Source organism: Lynx rufus, unplaced genomic scaffold (genome assembly GCF_022079265.1).
Source record: "Lynx rufus isolate CCGP_SWC_20201006 ecotype Redwood Valley unplaced genomic scaffold, mLynRuf1.p SCAF_9, whole genome shotgun sequence".
Taxonomy (NCBI): domain Eukaryota; kingdom Metazoa; phylum Chordata; class Mammalia; order Carnivora; family Felidae; genus Lynx; species Lynx rufus.
The window spans coordinates 22,796,703-22,818,130 of NW_025814897.1; the positions used below are offsets into that span (position 1 = coordinate 22,796,703).

Genomic DNA, 21,428 nt, shown 5'->3' on the forward strand with positions numbered 1-21,428 from the left:
CCGCCAGGAGGAATAAAACCATCAGTATTGAACCCCAGGGGCTTTTCATTTGCTCTTCTCTGAGCTAATACTATCTTTTAAGTAGCAAAAGCAATCATCTTTTCTAAGACTGCCTCTATACCTCATATGTGGATATAGAAATGTCAGATAAGTCCTTTTCCATAGCTCAGGGGGCCGGCAGGTGACTGGCTCTGCCCTCCTTCTGTGGCTCTAGCTGAGAGGTGGCTGTCTGGCACCCCTGGAGATGGGTGGAGATCTTCCCATAGCTCTGCCCTGGTTACGGAGGCCCTTTGATGTGAGCAGCTGGGTGAGTGACACTGCTTGGGTCCCATGGTCTTCTGGTTCTGGAGGACCGAGGTGATTCTTTGAGGAAAACTCGGAGACACTGACCCTGGACTGTTTTCTCCTTGAAGCATCCTTCTGCCCATTTTACAGGTTTGGAAATGGAGGCTGAGAAAGGTTAAGTGAGTCGCCAAAGTCAAAATGCTAGAGAGCAGAGCTGAGATTTCAGTTTGGGCCTGTCCCCAAAACCCAAGCAGGTTTTTGTTTGTTTGTTTTTTGTTTTTTTACATTTCAGCATTATAGAATTATAATTGACAAAATTGGAAAGTATTTAAAGTATACATCATGGTTGTTTGATATGCATATAAACTTACGTTGCGAAAAGATTTTGCCATTTTCCATCTAGATAATTAACATATCTTTCATCTCATATATTTATCTTTTTGGGGGGAAAGGGAAGTGAGAACATTTAAGTCCTACTTACTTCCTGGCCAAATTTCAATTATACAATATGGTGTTGTCAACTATAGTCTCTGTGGTTTACATTCGATCTTCACACCATTAAAAAAAAATTCTTTTATTTATTTTGAGAGACAGCACATGCACACACAAGCAGGGGAGGGGCAGGGAGGGAGGGAGGAAGAGAGAGAATCCCAAGCAGGCTCCAAGCTGTCAACGCAGAGCCCGACATGGGGCTTGATCTCACAAACCATGAGATCATGACCTGAGCTGAAATCGAGAGGTGGACGTGTAACTGACTGAGCCACCAGGTGCCCCTGCAACTTTCATCTTATAGTTGAAAGTTTGTACCGTTTTGCCAACCACTTTTCCACCCTCTGTTCTATAAATTGGACTTTTTGTTTGTTTGTTTCCGATTCCACATATAAGTGACACCATGAAGTATCTGTGTGGCTTATTTCACTCAGCATAACGCCTTCAAGGTCTACCCATGCAGCTTTTAATCACTACGCCAAATGATGTGTGTAAAGCGATGACCCAGTGACTTGGACACAAGAGGGACTCATTTAGCATTTTTCCTGTTTCTTTTTCATTTGAAGCATATATGTAACTCTTTGTTGTCTGAGCAGATGTTAATAATTTGAATGTTAAAAATATTCTAGAGCACTGATTTCTTCAAGGAAAGCCTGAGAGGCCGATCAGTGTGCAAGAGACGAGGGAGGCAAGGCAGGGACACAGGATAAGCTTGCTTTCAGTTATTGAAAGGGGAGGAGGGAGGCATGTAGCTTACTGGGTAAGAAGATCCTCTTCGGAGCCAGGCATTCTGCATTTTGAATCCCTGCTGAGTCTCCTAGTAGCTGTCTGATCTCGGGCAAATTAGTAACTTCTCTAAGCTTCCATTTCCTGAAAGGTAACATGGAGATTATAATAGCGTCCACTGCATAAGCTCGTTATGTTTATAGGAGTCAATATATGTAAAGCTACTAGGGCAGTTGCTGGCATACAGCTAGTATGTCTAACTGGTTTATGACAGACTGGGGGCCAGAGTAGAGGGAGGCTCCAGGATGGGAAGCATGGTGTGAGATTGACTGCGGGCGTCTGGCATGACAAGAAGGATCCGGCTGGATTGCACAATGAGATCGCGTCCTGGGGACAGAACCACATTTGTGGGGTTTTAGCCTAGAGCTAAGTACTTCGGCGCGCCGAGCACCTTGCACATCTTAGGATTCCTTACCAGTCTGGGGATTAGCGATCATCCCCACCTGTACATGTTGAAGCTGAGACTCTTCATAAATGGAAGAGCTGGGATTTGAACCACAGTCGATATGATTCTACTGCATAGACTCTTACAGTTGTGGATACAGCCTTGTGAGTAAGGCAGGATGCTGAAGAGGCTTTGCACCCTGAGAGTTGGGCTGCAGACGCTAGGGAGAAGAGCGTGCGGACTTCTAGAGAAAGCAGAGCCGTCCAAGGACTCTGTTCTTTAAGGAAAAACATCTGCCTTCTTTGGTCCTCCCAGAAGGTGACCAGGACCAGTTTGCAAGGCAGTCTTCCATTTTCTTTGGTCCTGCAACAACTCTCTTTCTCCTGGGGGTTTCTTGAGTATTATTTCTTCTTTCGGCCTCCCGGCTGACCCCCACCCCCTCACCGCCAGCTTTTATTCCTCTCTCTCAGAACCTGAGAAGGATTCTTGTCATTGCCCAGAGTACTAGGAGTTCCGTTTCCCAGGAGGGAGCTGAATGTTCTGGCAGCAATGTGTAGGATGGAGGGGAAGGGGCTGGTTAGAGTGCAGTTCAGGAGACCAAACCCCTGGGTGCCAGGGGTCAGAACAAGGGTACGTGATCTCATTAGCTCCCAACCACAAACCTCTGAGGGAGGTGACAGGCTGGTTATTTTCGGGGTGAGGAAACAGAGCTCTGAGAAGGTGTGACCTGAGGGGAAGGGGAATCTCAGGGCCCTGTGCTGTTGCGACCACACCGTACAATTGCTTTAGTCTCCACCATAATTTTGGGTGGTTGGGGCACACTTGGAGATGGGGGTGGGGCTTCCAAACTTATTCCCCCCAGCCCTATGCCCAGCCCAAATCCCTCCCCATCTCATACTATTTATGGCAAACGCACCCACTGAGAGGATGAGAGGAAAACACGAGGCCATCTTCAGCTAGAGAAGTGACTTAGCAGGAATCTTTTCAGAAAGCCAAGTCTGAGGGTTTTCCAATTGCTTTTGTAGTCAGGACTCAAGGAGTGTGTCCACATACAACACACTGCAGAGAATCTGAGGAAGACCAGGCATCAGGGCACCTCGGAGAGGGGGTCTTTGCCCTTTCCTAGCTCCTCGGGGCTCCCGCTTGACCCCGGAAGTCAGTGCCATTTCCTTACACTGTTGCCATGGCTAAGAAAGGAATTTGAGAAGCTAATTCCTACTGAAGTGTTTTGTTTGTTTGTTTGTTTTTTAAGATTTTATTTTTTAAAGTAATTTCTACACCCCAAGTGGGGCTCGAACTCACGACCCTGAGATCAATAGTCGCACGTTCTACAGACGGAGCCGGCCAGGCATCCTCAGAGGTGTTTTGGACACAGGACCCCTCAGGGGTATTCCCGTGTATTTAATACATAGTTATGGAAGATCTCAAACACTCCAGGAACTCCATGTTAGAAAACACACAGAGGGGCACCTGGGCAGCTCAGTCGGTTAAGCGTCAGACTTTAGCTCAGGTCATGATCTCACAGTTCGTGTGTTCCAGCCCCACGTCGGGCCCTGTGCTGCAAGCTCAGAGCCTGAAGCCTGCTTTGGATTCTGTGTCTCCCTCTCTCTCTGCCCCTCCCCCACTCAGGCTCTGTATTTCAAAAATGGATAAACATTTTAAAAAATTAAAAAAAAAAAAAAAGAAAACACACAAAGAAGTGACTGTTGGCAGTGAACCGGGCCCTGTGCCATTGGGCCCAACCATGAAATAATCGTGATACTAATAATGATAAAATTGCGACCAGGCACTGGATAGTCACTGTGTGTCAGGCACCGTGCTCGATTTTGTATGTATTATCTCATTTAGGTATCATGATAACATCATTATTATTCCCTTTTCTGATGAGAAACTGAGGCCCAGCGACGTTAAATCTCTCACAGATGTGTCATTTCTACTAAGTGGCAGAGCTGGGATTCATACGCAATTCTGCTTAACTCTAAGCACTAACTTTTAATCGCTTTGAATGCGGTGATGGCCAGTTTAAGGAGAAGCAACTGGCAGAGGGGGAGGCGGCCCCTTTATGAGGAGGACTCTTTGGGGTACCCTCTGGGCAAGTGTGGAGAGCTAAGGGGTAGTGGAAATTGTAGCCTCAGAGCTTGGTGTTGGGGAAAAGTCCTCTGTTTTCATGACTTTGTCTTGTGTCTCTTTTCCTGGAATTTAATCATTTCATTTATCCTGGGTGTGGGGTTCAAGGTCTGTGCCACTACCCTCTGGCATCTTCTGCCCTTTCCCTTTCTGGGGTACTCTCTGTCGTCTTTTTCAGCTAGTTTTCCCTCAGGGCGGTCACTGTGCACTTCAGTAGCCGGTTGATAGAATGGCCTGTGGGCAGAGATACTTACACCCACCTTGACTGGCTTCTTTCTCAGCCCCAGGGCTCAGGTTGTCCTGAGTCTCTCTGTTACACTGTGGGTCCCACTGTACCAGGACTGAGAGATTGGGATGTAGGGAATTATGTGTTCTTGAGCCACTGCCTCAAGGTTTCAGTTAATTTCCATTGCCCAGCCCTGGAAAATGGTGCTTCTCAAAATGTGTTTAATGAACTATTAAACTAAACCCACGTCTTCCTAGCTCACGTGGGAGAGAGCTCACATCAACTCTCCCTCTGCTTGGGCATTAAGAGAAATATCTGCATATCGGGCAACAATCAGTTCACTTCTGCTTCGTGAGCTCCTACCCTTGGCCCAGTCCTGTCCTAGGCACTCTGGAAAAACCATGTGAACATAAGTCCCCAGAGGGGTTAACAATCTAGAGAAAATGAGGCTAGATGGAGGAAATATACCAAACGCTAAAAGTTTTCAGTGCACTGAAGGTATTTTTTTTTCAATGGCAGCTCCCTTGAATCTTAACCACCTTTTAAACAAATGAAAGAATAGCTTTACAGAGGTAGGGGATTGGGGACCCAAACTCATTGGGTGTGTGCGTGTGTGTGTGTGTGTTGCGGGGGGGGGGGGGGCTGTGGGAAGCAGGGGAAGGAGAGGAGGAATATTCAGGAAATACAAGACACTCAGTGATATGAGAAAGACAGAGAGAAGTAGAATAAGGGGTGGTGAAGCTGGGAGCGGCTTGCGTGGACAGTATGATGTTGGTGTGAGATGGGATACGAAATCAATTTGTTTTTGGACTTGTTGAATTTGAGATGCCCATTCAAATGGCGAGAAAGAGAGGCCAGAGGAGGGTTCAGAGAGGAAAGCAAAGATTTGTAAGTCGTCCATATACAGACGGTATTTAGAGCCATGACATGAGGTCACTGGAGGAGATAATTAATAGGGCAAGAAGACCAAGGACTGAGCAAGTCCCATCACGTCTATAGCCTCAGGTTTTTGGTACTGAAAAAAATAAGTAAAAACCTGAAGCTCAAACCACTAGGTGTGATTATTACTATCACTATCACCATTAGCAGGGGGCCGCTGTCGTTTTGTACAACTGTTGTGCACCTACTTGTAGGGAGACAATGCCAAATAAGCACAGTCTTGCCATCTGGCTTTCACCTGGTAGCTCGTGTTCTGACTGAGCTGCTCACTCAGGCCTCCTGGGTGAGCGCAGTTGGGTCTGTGCCTGCTGGCTGACTTCTGAGGAGCAGCCCGGAACGGAGGGGGTCAGAATAACGGGAGTGCCAAAAAGAGGGCCCCCCACCTAACACGCCATAAAGCCCAGCGGTGGCACCTGAGTGGCAGGAGGCGGGACAGAAGACATGCTTGTAAGCCACGGGCAAGCGGTGATGCCAAAAAATTACTTGATAGTTAAAAGAAGAAAAAGGAAGTATGATTCCAATTATGCCCGATTATACCTGCCATGCTAAACCTATTCCAATGATTTTGAAATTATGGGGACCCGGGGACCCCGGTGGACCTGAGCAGAAAGTCCTCCTCAGACTGCCTTCGGACCTGCATTCCAGACTTCTGTTTGGGGGAGGAACTTTCTGGGACCAGGAGGGGAGTATGAAGGTTATTACGAGTGTCTCACTTCCTTGTTGTATGTGTGAGCATGTATCCTTGGGAAATTCATAAGACCTCCTCTTCCTAACCTTGGATCTTCAACATTTGGGCATATGTCGAAATCTCTGAAAGCTGGCTTTTTTCCTTTCTTGAGGAGACTGGTATCTTCGAAACCTCGCTCTTACTCCGCCCCCGCCCACCTCTGAGTGGTGCCAAGACCTCCAGTGCTGTTTGATCCCTTTTGTCGTGTGATTAAGCTTTTCACCTCTCAACTGCTGCCCATCTGGACTTTAATGATCAGAAACCACCTCAGCTCAGGCAGAAGATGTTCTGTTCCTCTAACCCCAAGGGCTGGGTCCCAGGCTGTTCCTGGAACAGCGACCCCGGGCTTGTCAGGATGACGTGCCACTGAACTCCTGGGTCCACAACCCACCTCCCACCCTGTCTGGGGCTCCATGAACCACGTCCCCCCCCCCCCCAGCTATATCTCCCCTCTTTGAGCACAGGCATCCAGTCTGACTCCCCCCCGCCCTTCAGGCCCCGACCGGGGGATGCGTTTCTCTTGGGGCTCCTCTTCTTGACTTTACACAATCTTTCCTTCTGCAGTTTAATCAGGTGACTCCTTCCTCTGCGTCTTCCCCCAGGTTGAAGTGCTTAACACAGCCTCTCCTTCATCTCCTCCATCCTTCTTCCTTCATCCCTCCAAGCAGCTTCAGCATCCCAGCCCTGGAATAGCAGCCTTCCTTTACTCGAAGGAGCAGAGGCAAAGCTTTCTTCTCTAATCCATTGTTATTAAGGTTCCATTTCAGTGGATTGAACGCAATGAATTGTTCCATATTAAGGAAAGAATGGGCTCCAGGTGAAGCCTGTTATGGAGGCCATAACACAACAGCAAAGAGCGAATGGAGAAGGGAATGATAGTAGTAACAGTCTGAACAGACGGGACTCTGTCACTAGTTTAACATGGAATGGGAGAGGAAGAAGAGTCAAAGTGAAGGCTATCTTCATATCATGGCTCTCAGCTGTGCTGTGGGAATCAGAGGAGGAGTCCTGGAAGAAGGAACATTCACACCAACACCTGAAGTTGTGTAGGCACTTTCCTAGGAAGGAAGAGAGGGGGAACGCATGTGCAGGAGAGAATGGGGCTTTTGCCAGAAAATGGGGAAGCTTCTCCATCGTGCAAGCCTAGGGAGCAAGTTGGGCGGGGCTGTCTGCAGAGGGGGCAACCAGAAGAGAGCACCGCCCCACTCTGGGGGCTTCCCAGGACCCCTCAGTCTTCCCCACAATGACCCAGGGGCTCCACTGTCTTTCTTTTCTCCCCAGACTGCCACTATCGACCGCATCTTTTAGAGCTTTTCTCCATTGATCCCTGGGCATGAAATAGGCCACTAAGCTTCCTGCATATATTTTCAGTTTTGTAATTTTACTGTCAATCACTTCAAACACAGGAATATTGCAAGAGTTTTTAAAAATCTTACCATGTTCTTATAATCCCTGGTCTTTGAAAACCTGCTGCCTTCTTTCTACAGTTGGCCACTATGACATCAGGATCAGGAATTCTCCACTTGGCTGGTTGTGTGACCCTGCGTGTGTCTATCTTTAACGTCTATCTTCAGCTGTTGCAACAGAAAAAAAGTAGTATCTATCAAGAAAAATCGTGAGGACTAAATTGGTACATATAAGCTCTTTAATTGCTTTAAAGTGTCAGACGTTTTGAGGAAGCCTGGAGGCGATACCAGTGGAAATGGCAGAGGAGGGAGCTCCAAAGGACAGTCCCTCCCCAGAAATACTGATAGTAGCCAAAGTCAGAATCCACTTTAAGGTTTACAGCCACCAGGAGAATGATGAGTCAGAATAAGGCAGCTTAACCATGGGGGGAGAGTTTTACGACATTTTAAACTTCACCTTTGTCCCAGCAGCCTACATTCCTGTTGTGGGTACCTGGCTCCAGAGGAAGGAATGCAGACTTTGTCTTCAAAGAACTGTGTTTGTCTTGACATCTCTACAATTGTCTTTGTTTCACCTGCCTTGTAACTCTCTCATGGTGAACTGGCAGCTAAGTGGAAGGCTTTCCTTGAAAAACATTGAAAGGTAAATGGACAAGCTCTTCTTACTTGGGGCAAAAGATTTAAGTTAACAAACAGTAGACATGCCAAAAACCAGGGAGGAAAATCTGGGGAGACAGTCACTTTGGGGAATGAGCTTCAAAACACTCTCACGCATCACAGGGGGATCTAGAAGACCACACACAACTTCCAGAGCAGGAAAGACTTGAGAAGAACTTAAGTTTTCACTTCCATCTCACTTCAGGCTCAGTGAGAGCAGGAAGACACAGAATGGATTAGTGGTGCCGGTGGTTGAAACGGTAGGGGATGCAACCCTTTGTCAGTCTAGAAGAATGCTCTGTTCTTCCCCATTCTGGTAATAGACACATGATCTGAGCACTTCAGTACTCAAGGACTTTTTTGATTCTCCACGGCCGTTATTGTCACTCCTGTCTGATTTTAATCCCTCCACCTTGAAGATGGGATGCTAATCAAAGCTTCTACGGGACGGAAATTTGGACCCAAGTGACTTTATTCCTTTTCCTCAAAATTGAAAATCTTCCACGAGCTTTCATGATCAAAATGAGGAAGAAGATTTATCCTTCCCAGGGCTTGGAATTTCTTGTTAGTGAGGCTTCAACACTTGCAGGTAGCATCAATACAAACAGGGCATATACAAGCCATATACAAACCATATATGAGCCATATACAAGCCATATACAAGCCATATACAGACCATATACAAGCCATAAACAAGCCATATACAGACCATATACAAGCCATGTACAAGCCATATACAAGCCATATACAGACCATATACAAGCCATATACAAACCATATACAAGCCATATACAAGCCATATACAAGCCATATACAGACCATATACAAGCCATATACAGACCATATACAAGCCATATACAGACCATATACAAGCCATACAAACCATATACAAGCCATATACAAGCCATATACAAGCCACGTACAGACCATATACAAGCCATATACAAGCCATATACAGACCATATACAAGCCATATACAAGCCATATACAGACCATATGCAAACAATGCAAGGAAAAATTATGAGACTCAAGCACAAAACACTTTTTGAGTCAATTTTATTAAGGTATAGATTGTGCACATCAAAATGAACCCCTTCAAAGTACAGATTTCAGTGAGTTTTGACGTATGTGCACCATTGTATACACACCATCCTAATCAAGATATAGGACATTTCCATCACTTCACAAAGCATCTCTATGCCCCTCTGCGATCAATACCACTCTCCCACCTCCTACCCATTTAACCACTGATCTGCTTTCTGTCACTAGAAATGTCACTAATTATTGACTGCTATACTATTTAAACACTCTGTGTCTAGTTTTTTTCACTCAGTATAACACTTTTATCCTTGGGGCACCTGGATGGCTCAGTCGGTTGAATGACCGACTCTTGATTTCAGCTCAGGTTGTGATCTCACAGTTTGTGGGTTCAAGCCCCGTGTCGGGCTCTGCACTGACAGTGTGGGGCCTGCTTGGGATTCTCTCTCTCTCCCTCTCCATCTGCCCCTCCCCTCCCTCCAAATAAATAAATAAACTTAAAAAAAATGTTTTTGTCCTAGAGGAAGAAAAAAAACACAAGAACCTGAAAAAGAATATTCATAGCAGCTTTATTTGGACTAGTTCCAAACTGGGGAAAAAACAGATTCTCTTCCATGGGTGAATGGATAAACAAACTGTTTGTCTGCAATAGAAATGAATTCGATACACAAGGGTATTATGCCGAGTGACAAAAATTCAATCTCAAAGGATTACATACTATAAGGATTCCATTTATATAACACCCTCTGAATGATAAAATTATGATGATGGAGAATAGATCAGTGGCTATCAGGCTGTAGAGTTAGAGGGAGTGTCTGACTGTAAAAGAGTGGTATGAGAGAGCTTCTTTGTGGTGACAGAACAGTTATATATCCTGATCTTGGTGATTATTACACAAATCTATACATGCAATAAATTGTCATACTAGTACACACCCCAAAAAATGAGTACGTGTAAAAACTGATGAAATTTGAATAAGGTACATAGTTTAGTTAATAGCTTTGTATCAATATCTATTTCCTGTTTTGTAGAATGAACATGAGAATGTGCGTAAGGTATTTCATTGGGAAAGATGGGTAGAAAATACACGGAGACTCTCTGCACTATGTCTGCTAACTTCTTGGGATTCTTAAATTGTATCAAAATAAAACCTTTTTTTGAGATTTTGTTGACTCCATGGGTCTGGAGGGTATTAATTTACATTAATGAATTTTCCATCCAATAATCATGATCTGTTTCTCCATTTATTTTTGGATTGTAGTTGGCTTTTCTTAATTATGCTACTTTCTCTTCAGAGAACTTACACAACTTGGTTTAGATTTATTGCTAGATACTTAATATATTCCACACTGTTTAAAAGTTCACTTTCTAACTTTATTTTTTTTTAGACAGTTCATTCTTTATTCCTTTTCATCTGGCTTCTCCTCCTCTCCTTTATTTATCTCACTGTGGACACGAAAGACCTCTATGTGCTCAATCATTCTGGCACATTTCAGGCTTCATTTTAACTTAGTCTTAGCAGATATCTTAGAATTGGACACTGAATTTGTTCATCATCCTGTGTCTGGTGATGCTTTTTCATGAACTTCTTGAGTACCAAGGATACTGCTGGCCCAAAGGTAACATGTCTGTGTTTTTCTGGGTTCAATAAGAACACCTGGACCCACCTCTGAACATTCAAGAATATTGACCACGGAGGAGGATTATGGGGGTGGGATTGCTGGAGCATGGGTTGAAGCACCTAAGGAGGTCTGAAGTTCTAGGACTCTGTGGTCCTGTGGAAACAGATGGCAGCATCAGAAATCTCTTATTCTTCTCCTTCTTCTTCTTACCCCCCCCCTCCTTCGTCTATTTCTTCTTTTTTTTTAAAAAAATAATTTATTGTCAAATTGGTTTCCATACAACACCCAGTGCTCATCCCAACAAGTGCCCTCCTCAATGCCCATCATCCACTTTCCCCTCTCCCCCACCCCCCCATCAATCCTCAGTTTGTTCTCAGTATTTAAGTGTCTCTTATGGTTTGCCTCCCTCCCTCTCTGTAACTTTTTTTCCCCCCTTCCCCTCCCGCATGGTCTTCTGTTAAGTTTCTCAAGATCCGCATGAGTGCAAACATATGGTATCTGTCTTTCTCTGCCGGACTTGCTTCACTTAGCATAATACCCTCCAGTTCCACCCACGTTGCTGCAAATCGCCAGATTTCATTCTTTCTCATTGCCAAGTAGTATTCCATTGTATATATAAACCACATCATGTTTATCCATTAGTCAGTTGATGGACATTTAGGCTCTTTCCATAATTTCGTTATTGTTGAAAATGCTGCTATAAACATTGGGGTACATATGCCCCTATGAATCAGCACTCCAGTATCCTTTGGATAAATTCCTAGTAGTGCTATACTGGGTCATAGGGTAGTTCTAGTTTTAATTTTTTGAGGAACCTCCACACTGTTTTCCAGAGCAGCTACACCAGTTTGCATTCCCACCAACAGTGCAAAAGGGTTTCCGTTTCTCCACATCCTTGTCAGCATCTGTTGTTTCCTGAGTTGTTCATTTTAGCCACTCTGACTGGTTTGAGGTGATATCTCAATGTGGTTTTGATTTGTATTTCCCTGATGATGAGTGATATTGAGCATCTTTTCATGTGTCTGTTGGCCATATGGATGTCTTCTTTGGAAAAGTGTCTATTCGTGTACTCTGCCCATTTCTTCACTGGATTATTTGTTTTTCTGGTGTTGAGTTTGGTAAGTTCTTTATAGATTTTGGATACTAACCCTTTATCCAATATGTCATTTGCAGATATCTTCTCCCATTCCATCAGTTGCCTTTTAGTTTTGTTGATTGTTTCCTTTGCAGGGCAGAAGCTTTTTATCTTGATGAGGTCCCAATAGCTCATTTTTGCTTTTATTTCCCTTGCCTTCAGAGACGTGTTGAGTAAGAATTTGCTGTGGCTGAGGTCAAAGAGGTTGTTGCTTGCTTCTCCCCTAGGGTTTTGATGGTTTCATGTCTCACATTCGGGTCTTTCATCCATTTTGAGTTTATTTTTGGGTGTGGTGTAAGAAAGTTGTTCAGGTTCATTCTTCTGCATGTTGCTGTCCAGTTCTCTCAGCACCATTTGCTAAAGAGACTGACTTTTTTCCAGTGGATATTCTTTCCTGCTTTGTCAAAGATTAGTTAGCCATACATTTGTGGGTCCAAATGTATGGACCCAGGGTTCTCTCTTCTATTCCATTGGTCTATGTGTCTGTTTTTGTGCCAATACCATACTGTCTTGATGATTACAGCTTTGTAATATAGGCTAAAGTCCAGGATTGTGATGCCTCCTGCTTTGGTTTTCTTTTTCAACATTACTTTGGCTATTGGGGTCTTTTGTGCTTCCATACAAATTTTAGGATTGTTTGTTCTAGCTCTGAGAAGGATGCTGGTACAATGCTGCATTTTAAGTTATCTCTCAGGAATTTTTTAGGCTCCTTGAATCTCTGAGCTGATGTTTTCCATTGTTAGTGAAAAGTTATCAGCCCTAAAGTTCACATAATGGAATACAACATAGAAAAAAATGTAAAGCTTTATACAAAAATATGAATAATTCCTAGGGTGCATACCGTTTGATTCCATTTATATCAATATTCAAAAACAACAAAAAATATAGTGTGGTAAAACTATAAAACAAAACAATGGTTAAATTCCATTTAAAGAGAAAGGGTAATGTTTCCTACTAGATAAGGAAAAAGGAGAATGTAGTTAGGAAAAAACACTTTGTGTGGGGAATTTTCTGTGGTTTTGGTAATATTCAATTTCATGACCTGGTTCATTGTCACATGGTTTACTTTCCAATGATTTGAATATGCACTTATGTTTTCTCCCCTTCTTGGTATTTTTATTATTGTTCATCAATATAAAAACTCTGCACCCATGTATAGACACTCACACAGAGGAAATAACAGGGGGGAAATCTGCTTTGGTCAACTGGTCAGGGACAGTCTCTGAACACAGAGAAATTGTTGTTGTTTTAAAAATTTTTTTTTTATGTTTTCATTTATTTTTGAGACAGAAAGAGACAGAGCATGAGCAGGGGAGGGGCAGAGAGAGAGGGAGACGCAGAGTCTGAAGCAGGCTCCAGGCTCTAAGCTGTCAGCACAGAGTCTGTCGCGGGGCTCAAACTCACGGACTGTGAGATCATGAGCTGAGCTGAAGTCGGACGCCCAACCACCTGAGCCACCCAGGCGCCCCAAGAAATTGTTTTATAATCTGAAGGGATTCATTTAAATAGCATGTCGTAAATTCAGCCGTACAGAGGACTATGTGCCACCATGGAAGTGCCTGCAGTTTGCAAAGAGGTCTCTGAGCGCGGTCTTTGTGTTCTGGTGAATTTACCATGGAAATGGAAAAGGATTCCCTAATTTCTCCTTCTCTGACGTCACCCTTTGAAGGAGTTCTCCTGGTGAGAGCTAGGTTTGTTGATATAGCGTAGTGAAAGCATAGGAGATTTTATTTGAGCTGTATGCCATAACAGGGACAATGGGTAGATTATTGGTTACTTCTGCACCCTTGAATCCTAGACTTACTTCCCTAGTCATGTCAATGTCCATGCTCTCTTCTCCAGCCCTTAGCGTCATAAGAGGGAACTATCTTGGGAGCTGTGGACACACTGAGCAATTCTGAGATTCCCAGGGGATCCTTGGGGATAGCAAGTCTCATGATAGAAAAAACAATACACACAGGAAAGCTCCCCAGAGACTTTCTTTTTATGTTCTTTCTTGGCCCTGCTCATATTGTCAGAAAATTTCCTGTTTTCACATCTCTAGATAGGGGAGAACTTCTCTGATTTCATCTAGTCTCAGTCACCCAAGGCTATACTGGTCACTGGCCTGAGGAAAAAGAGACAGACTGTTCTGGTCTGGCCATTTTTTCAAACCCCAATTTAGAAGAAACTGTTCTTTCCCTGCTAGATCACCAGTACAAGTTTTGTGGGGACTGGGGAAGCCCCAGGACCTTAAGGCTTAAGCTCCTGGGGCTTCAATGGAAAAGTAACTGGAGTTCTTCATTTTGTTGACCCTCCTCCTATGTTCTATCTGCCTAAGTGAAGGTCTCATTCCTCAAATCCCGGTGGTGTTCACCTCCAGCCCCATTAACCTATTCAAAAATGTTGTTATATGAAAATATCACAATTATGAATGATTTTCTGCATATTTTGCTGTATTCCCTGTGTAGCAGTAGAGAAACAGTAGTCTGTGTCTTTTTAAAATAATGATAACTGATTGGAAAGTGAATTTCCATTCAAAAAACATCTTTTTTTTTCTGTTTTGCTGTTTTACATGACAACATTGGAGATGAGAACCAGAAATGCTAGCACGTGTTTGAAACATTGCCTAATCACACACATAGAGACATAATTGGGTACCTACCTGGTCACTAAGAGTTGAGTATTTGGGCTACTCTTCTGGACTAGTTGTCCTAATTGGAGTACTACTTGTACTCCCAGAACTCTGTGGTGATGAGAAAAACATCATGAGCAAAGGGGTTGTGACAGATTTAAGTAAACTTCAAAGCAATAGGCCAAAGGGATCCACTCCTGAATACTTTTAAGTCATAGATCTGAAATATATGACATAAAATGAATTCTGTGGGGCCCTCGAGGAGAGTTAGGGGCACTGAGGAAAGGAAAGAAGGGGTCTGGTAAGAAAATCAGGTATTGTGAGAAAACTAAGTCTGAAAGTATGAATTTGAGGGGACTTGAGGAGAAAAGTATGTCAGTTAGGTAAGGTTCATATATAAGCTAGGAATCCAACTTAGTAATCCAGGATCACTAAGGCTAGGAGAGGAAAATTATGCTTTAGGAAAAAGTGGTATAATCATCGCACAGGAGTGTAATCATGGGAAGAGACAGCTTCTGATGAGACAGAGGAGGAGAACATTTCCTCCCTTCTTGTGGGCTGCCATTAGCCAAAGAATGAAATATGGAATTCTTAGGCGGTAAAGAAGGTTGGAGAAAGGATTGTAAAGATGGAAGAGAAGACAGTAAATTCCAGGGCAATGAGAAGAGGGAAAGGGAAGCATCTGTTTGTAAATATGCATAACACAAAAGTCAGTGATGTTGTTTGTATGTGTGAGTACGTGTGTATAAAAGCTTCACCAGGGTCCTATGTATCCTGGGTAAGCAGTTAACTGGTCATAATTCTCTTCCTCCTTCCTCCCTTTATGGAGATGCCAGTTTTCTCTTTTGGTATGTAATAATAGCCTCCAATATATCGTGGAGAAAATCTCCACCCATCACTCTCATTGTCCCCTGTCTCTTCAGCCAATATCTGGTTAGACCAAGACCCCACCCTGCCCTAAATGGTGTCCCATTGCAATTTGCTTCCTTCTAGTTGCTGCTCCTCTCTCTCTGTTGCTCTGCCCTAAACACAGGCACAGACATTTCCCTCAATTCCTTGTAATGACACCAGAGACAAGGCTGCAACTTCCATTAGTACCTGTTAAAAGTATAGGAATAACGGAAAGAAACTACCAGAAGGCTTAGAATGAGATACTAGGTATGGCTGTTCTTAGACTCACCAGCTCAACCCCCTCCATGGGAATTGTACCTTCAGCCACCTCTCTGATTGAATATCTAGTCCTTCTCAGAGTTGAGGTAACTACCCCCAAAACCTGGCCTGACCTCAAGTGGGAAGGACCAGCTTACCTCACTCCAGAAGTAATCTCAGTCCTCTCTCTCCTAACGACATCTGTCTCACCCTCTGGTTAACTCCAAGAATGGCAAACAGCTTCCTCCTCGGCTCTCATCTCCATGGTTTGCTTTGTTCCAGGATGACAAACAGTGTGAAACTGGCCCCTCATGAGAATCCTGTCAGTGCCTCTGTGTCTATTCTTCCGCCTCTCTTCTCCACTCTCTCCAGGTATGCCTTTTTACTGGTCTGTGCTCAGCATCCTTTTGGCCTTTCTGCATTACAATGATCTGTGCTCATATAGTCTCTCATCTGTAATGAGCACCTTGAATCCTACCCACCCAACTCCGATTTATCCTTGTTTTCTCCCACAGTGTGGTATCCTGAAAAAAACCATAGAACATGGCATCATCCTGAGTAGTTGGACTGAAATAAATTGGGTCAGCTGGGCCTTTTTCTGCCCAGTTCTCTAAAAAGAGAAACCAGAGAGTCACTGGCTTCCCTAGGAGAAGGTTATGCCTTTCAAGGACTTCCACAGTGTCCCCACCCCTAACCCAACCTGGCTGAGGTATAAATAGACACCTGGCAGCTTCTTGCCCTAACCTGCTCTTTTCTTTCCAAAATGGACAAGCCCCTATTGCTGGGACTCCCCATCCTGCTCTGCTGCGTTAGAGGTGAGTCCCTAGGGTTGACAGTTGGTGAGGTGTGTCCAGGATACGGGAATGGGTCAGGGTTCCTGTGACAAAGGTCCTCTTCTGGAGGCCATATGATCATTCTTTTTTAAAAATTTTTAATCTTTATTTTATTTCTGAGAAACAGAGAGACAGAACATGGGTGGGGGAAGGGCATAGAGAGAGGGAGACACAGAATCCAAAGCAAGCTCCAGGCTCTGAGCTGTCAGCACAGAGCTTGACACGGGGCTCGAACTCATGAACCATGAAATCATGAGCTGAGCCGAAGTCGGACGCTCAACCAACTGAGCCACCCAGGCGCCCCTCATATTACCATTCTAATACCACGCCTTCCACTCACAATGCATCACATCCCTGGGACCCTTCCCCTTATGGGAGGAAATAAGTGGATTGAGAAGATTTTCATAGAAGTTGTGAGGCGGGGTTTGTAACATGAGGTCTGCAGAACATGTATCTCTTTCCCCAACAGTACTGTCTGGGTCACTGGCAGACAGTGAACATGCATGTGAATACAAATGGATCATGGTGTGGGAGGGGGAAGAAGGAGGCGGGGGAGGAGATGAGCCAGGCCGTGTGGGCATCGGGTGTTGAGAGGAACCCAGAGATAGCCCTTGAATTTCAACACTCAGCAACCTCTTACAGCAGGATGGGCTGGGATGGGAGCTGATTTGAAGTTTGACAAAATAATATGAGCAGCAGTTGACAAGGCTGAGGTAAGTGTAATAAAAGGAAAGCAAAAGGGAAAGGAGAGAGTGGAATATTGACTTTACAGGCGCTGGTTGGCCAAACCGAAGTGTAGCAACCTCGTGAATTTCAGATGCTTTTCCGCATTGTCAGCTTCCAGGAACACGGAGATAAGAAAGCCACCGTAGGTCGGTTAAAAAGAAGGGAATGAGGGGGAGAAGATACATTTATCTTTCTCTTCTGGTCTGTGCTACACCCTAGAGTGATGGATAGGGTATCTGGGAGGCCCCACGGGAGGTAAAGGGAATTGAAAGGAGGGAACAGGTGCAAAGATACCAGGAGGCAGTTGCCGGGGCTTTGGAGCGACAGAAAGAGCCTACAGTGGCCCCAGGTGAAAAGCACAGGATGGACCCCATGTGTTACAAGCATCACAGGTGCCCCGGGCAAGGCTAAATCTCAGACAAAATTGCAGATTGATTTTGTTTCTCTTTGCCAATACAGTTCATGAACTATTTACTGATGAAGACCATTATCCTGGTGAGTCTGAAGAGTCTGAAGATTATCTGTCTTGATGTAGTTCTTTTCCTTACCCCTCCACCTTTCTTCCCCCTCCCATTTTTCCAGTCTAAATTCCTGAGACCATAAACTGCAGTCCTTCTCCTGGCTTAGCCTCTCTTAATAGAGGCAGATGCCCACACTCAATGGGTCTCTGGTAAAGACTTCTGGGCTCCAAGCAGACTTCAGACCTGAAAGGGGGAGATGGGTTTTCTCATGGCAGTGTGAGATCACTTCTCACTTCTTTTTCTTGACTCATTAGCCCAAATGACAGGAATCGTTCAGTGTAGGATGTGCCACTTGCAGTTTCCAGGAGAGAAGTGTTCCAGAGGCAGAGGAATATGCGTTGTAACAAGTGAAGAGTCTTGCACAACTGTCAGGATTTCCAAGAGTAAGTTGCGGGATGGGGGTGGGGGAAGCCGACTGGGACATACGAGCTCTAGGAAAAAGCAGGGACCGTATTTCGCCACAGGCAGCCCCAGCCCTGGGATGACTGCTCTCTCTACCCTGAACCTAGGCCCTAATGAGAAATAGATGGAGGTGGTCACCAAGGGGTGGGGATCTATAGCTATGGAACCAGTATTCTGAGCAGCTTGCAGAAAGCGGGAAGACCGCACGGAGTGGAGAGGGGAGGCGCAATATGGCCAGTGACACTAGGTGGTAGTTGGAGGGTGGAAGGCAGTTCCTTGTCTGTCGCTCCCTGGACTTCCATGGGGACGGGTCAGTGTCAGCATTAGATACTGTCTAAATGGCCTCTATTTTCCTACCCTTCGTGCTCAGTGAGCCCTTGGCATTTATCACTCTTACTTAAACCAGTTGTTGAGATTCTCCACTGAGATATCCAGCTTTGGAAATCCCTCAGTTGCTTCTGTCATTACCTCCCCACCCCCAGGGATTTTTTCAAACTTCTCTGCCATTGCTTTTCTTCTGGAAAGCCCTCAACTTGTAGCAGCTTACAGTTCTTCACACTTGAATAACAGAGACTTGAACTACACACAAGTTGTTCTTATGTCCTGGTATGGAAAGAGGTTTCTTTGCAGAAGCCTCTCTGCTAATACGTTTCTTCTTCCTTCTGCAGAAGACGGTACTCCATGGTTAATGTTCATGGGCTGCCTGAAGAGCTGTGCTAATGTGGGCAAAATAAAATGGAGTGTCTACTTGGTGGAGTTCAGGTGCTGCCGGGGCTATGACTTCTGCAATGAATACCTATAGAGATTGCCTGTCCTTCAGGAGCTCCAATCTCTGGATGATATTGTTGCCTCCGCCTCCTTGCAATGATTTCTTAAAAAGCCACATTTCAGGTTGCAAACACATGGTTCTGCCTTCTGCGTGTGTAAGAAAAAGTCCTCTCCTTTTCTAGATTTTCTCTCTTGGTCCCTGGTGGCAGGTGGGATTTGGGGAAGGGGGGGAGGACAAACACCTTGGGAGTAAGATCAATGTCTCCCACAGGTTATTGCAAAACCTAGTGCTTCTACTGTGTAGCCTAAGGTGCTTCCAGAAAGGGAAGACGAGAATCGGGGGCAATCCTTTTCCCGACCTTCCCCCTTCTTTCTGAGGCAGGATATTTTCCTTCCTTTCTTCTTCTTAAATGTTTATATTTCTTGGTATCATCCTTCCTATCTCACTCCCACGAAAGCTTATGACCCTGGCCTCACAGGGAGGGAAGTAGCAAAATGAAGAGCTGGCCTGAGTCTTCTTGAATTTTGTTCACGAATGCTGTTCCCAGGGTGAGGAGAAGGGTAGAGCGTAGAAAAGAATTTGCATCAGCGTCCTGAAGAGAGAATGATTTTCTGCCTTCCAGAATGAGACTCTCTTCAGGGTTACGGGTTGGAGAAGAAGTGGAGAAGTCAGCTACGGGATCTAAAGACAGTAACTTATACCCTGCGTCCCTGGCAAACTCACCAGAAAGCACCCTTAGATATGGAGGAGCTGTGGGATACTTTCAAGGAGATGAAACCAGAAGGAGTAGCCACACAAATGTTACCATGTGGCTAGCATTGCATGAAAGAAGCTGAAATTTGTGGGATCTGAGTAAGCCATGTGAGTCTGGCCCCTGGACATCTCAACAGCAATCTCTGTACAGAGCTGTCCCCATGAGCAGATGCCTCTCCCCTTCCCCCACTGCACACACACTCAGGCTTTCGCTCTGTCTAGTTCTAGTACCCTGGAAAAATAGGAGTGAGCATGAGCATGCGCATAGGATTGAGACTAATTTCTAACAACCTGGTAGGATGAGGCCTATTTATGTGATTATGTAAATATAAATTCGCTTTTCCTGTTTTGTTCAACTGATTATCATTTGTTACTGAATCTAGAACTAGGGTGTGTGTTCAGGGTCTGTCTTCTGTCATTGTACCCTCTACTTCCTATGTTTTTCCCTCCAAAATGTTAAGAACAGAGATGTAGTCCAATTGGACAAGAAAATTAGGAAGTGTTGTACATGAGCCAATATAGGAGTTAGAATCTCATGAAAATCAAAGATGGGAAATACAATAGGGCAAGGCTCAGAAAGACTGGACCTAGAAAGCTAGTCTGGGTAGGATGAAGGTCTGGGGGCTTTGCCAGAATGATTTAGGAAGCTTCACTTCAACCTTAGCTATAAATGTGTGCTGGTCAGCCTCCAGCTGTCAGTATCACTCAGTATCTATCTGCTACTCTTCCCGCCACTGGCTAACTTCTTCACTCTACATTGTTTCTCTCCTCTAATTTGAAGTTTCCAATTTTGACTTGCTTGGGACTATTCTGGGCGCTAATCACACATCACAGTAATTCCCCTGGTAAAGCACTTCATCGTTGGAGCCTACTGCCAGCACCTCCGTTCTCTCCATTTAGACTAATCCTGAATGGAAGAATCTAGCATATTTTCTGCTTCTCATGATACTAAAGTATAACACTCCTGCTAACATGATACAATTTGGAGGAAATCCAAGCATACATATATTGCAAACTTTTCAAAATTAATTTGTCTGTTAAAATATTTTATTATGTTTATGCAAATACAATGTGGTAGAAAGCAGTAAGCAATTATAAGCCTGGATCAGGAGGGATACTACTAAAACTGGGATAATATTATATATGTACACATAACTGTACAGCCAAATATGAAATGTAATAGTGTCTGTAGATTCCAACATAGGAATGCAAGCATAGTAAAAGAAAAGTTCAACCCAAAGTGAGTGAATAATACTTTAAGGAGTCATTTTTGTCATTTCATAGCTTATTATTTTTGTTAGGACACCACAGTGAAGTCTGAAACTCTTATCTTTCCTTGACGTAATTTGTTGCGGGGATGTGTCAATAGATGAAAAGCACTCAGCTTTTTACCAATGAATTCATTGAATGCAAGGAGATATTTAAATATTTTTCAGAACTGGGTGGGAGGGGACTCCTCACATGCCAAGAAACAGAGTAGCTGGCCAATACCAGGCCAAGTGCTTACCCTGATGTCCTTGGCTTTGGCCATGAAAGCAAGAGAAGATCATTAGAAACATGGTAACTTTGGTCTGTGTGGTCAGGAGGAGCTGTGGTTGGTACAGTTTCCCACAAATGGTGGCAGAGGCACAAAGACTGTTTGTCTAGTTCACGGCAGTTAGAGTTTTCTATCTTCACATTTACTTTCTCACGCCCCTACTTAACACAAGCCTTTCCTGCCCTCCAACAAACCCAAAGATTTCTCCTAAAATCTCTTGCAATTTCGTGTCCCTATTTCTCTCCAGCCTGCTTTCTCTTGATCTTTGCTCAGAAGCTCTACCAGAAAAATACTTTGTTCCT

At 44.4% G+C, this 21,428-nt stretch overlaps 1 protein-coding gene across 1 annotated transcript; it reads left to right on the forward strand.

Moving 5' to 3' along the window:
* Positions 1-17,924: 17,924 nt before the first annotated feature.
* Positions 17,925-18,869, forward strand: PATE1 (prostate and testis expressed 1). Its single transcript, XM_047071952.1, has 2 exons — positions 17,925-18,048; positions 18,736-18,869. Exons 1-2 carry the CDS (start codon positions 17,925-17,927, stop codon positions 18,867-18,869), a joined length of 258 nt encoding a protein of 85 aa, XP_046927908.1.
* The last annotated feature ends 2,559 nt before the right edge of the window (positions 18,870-21,428 follow it).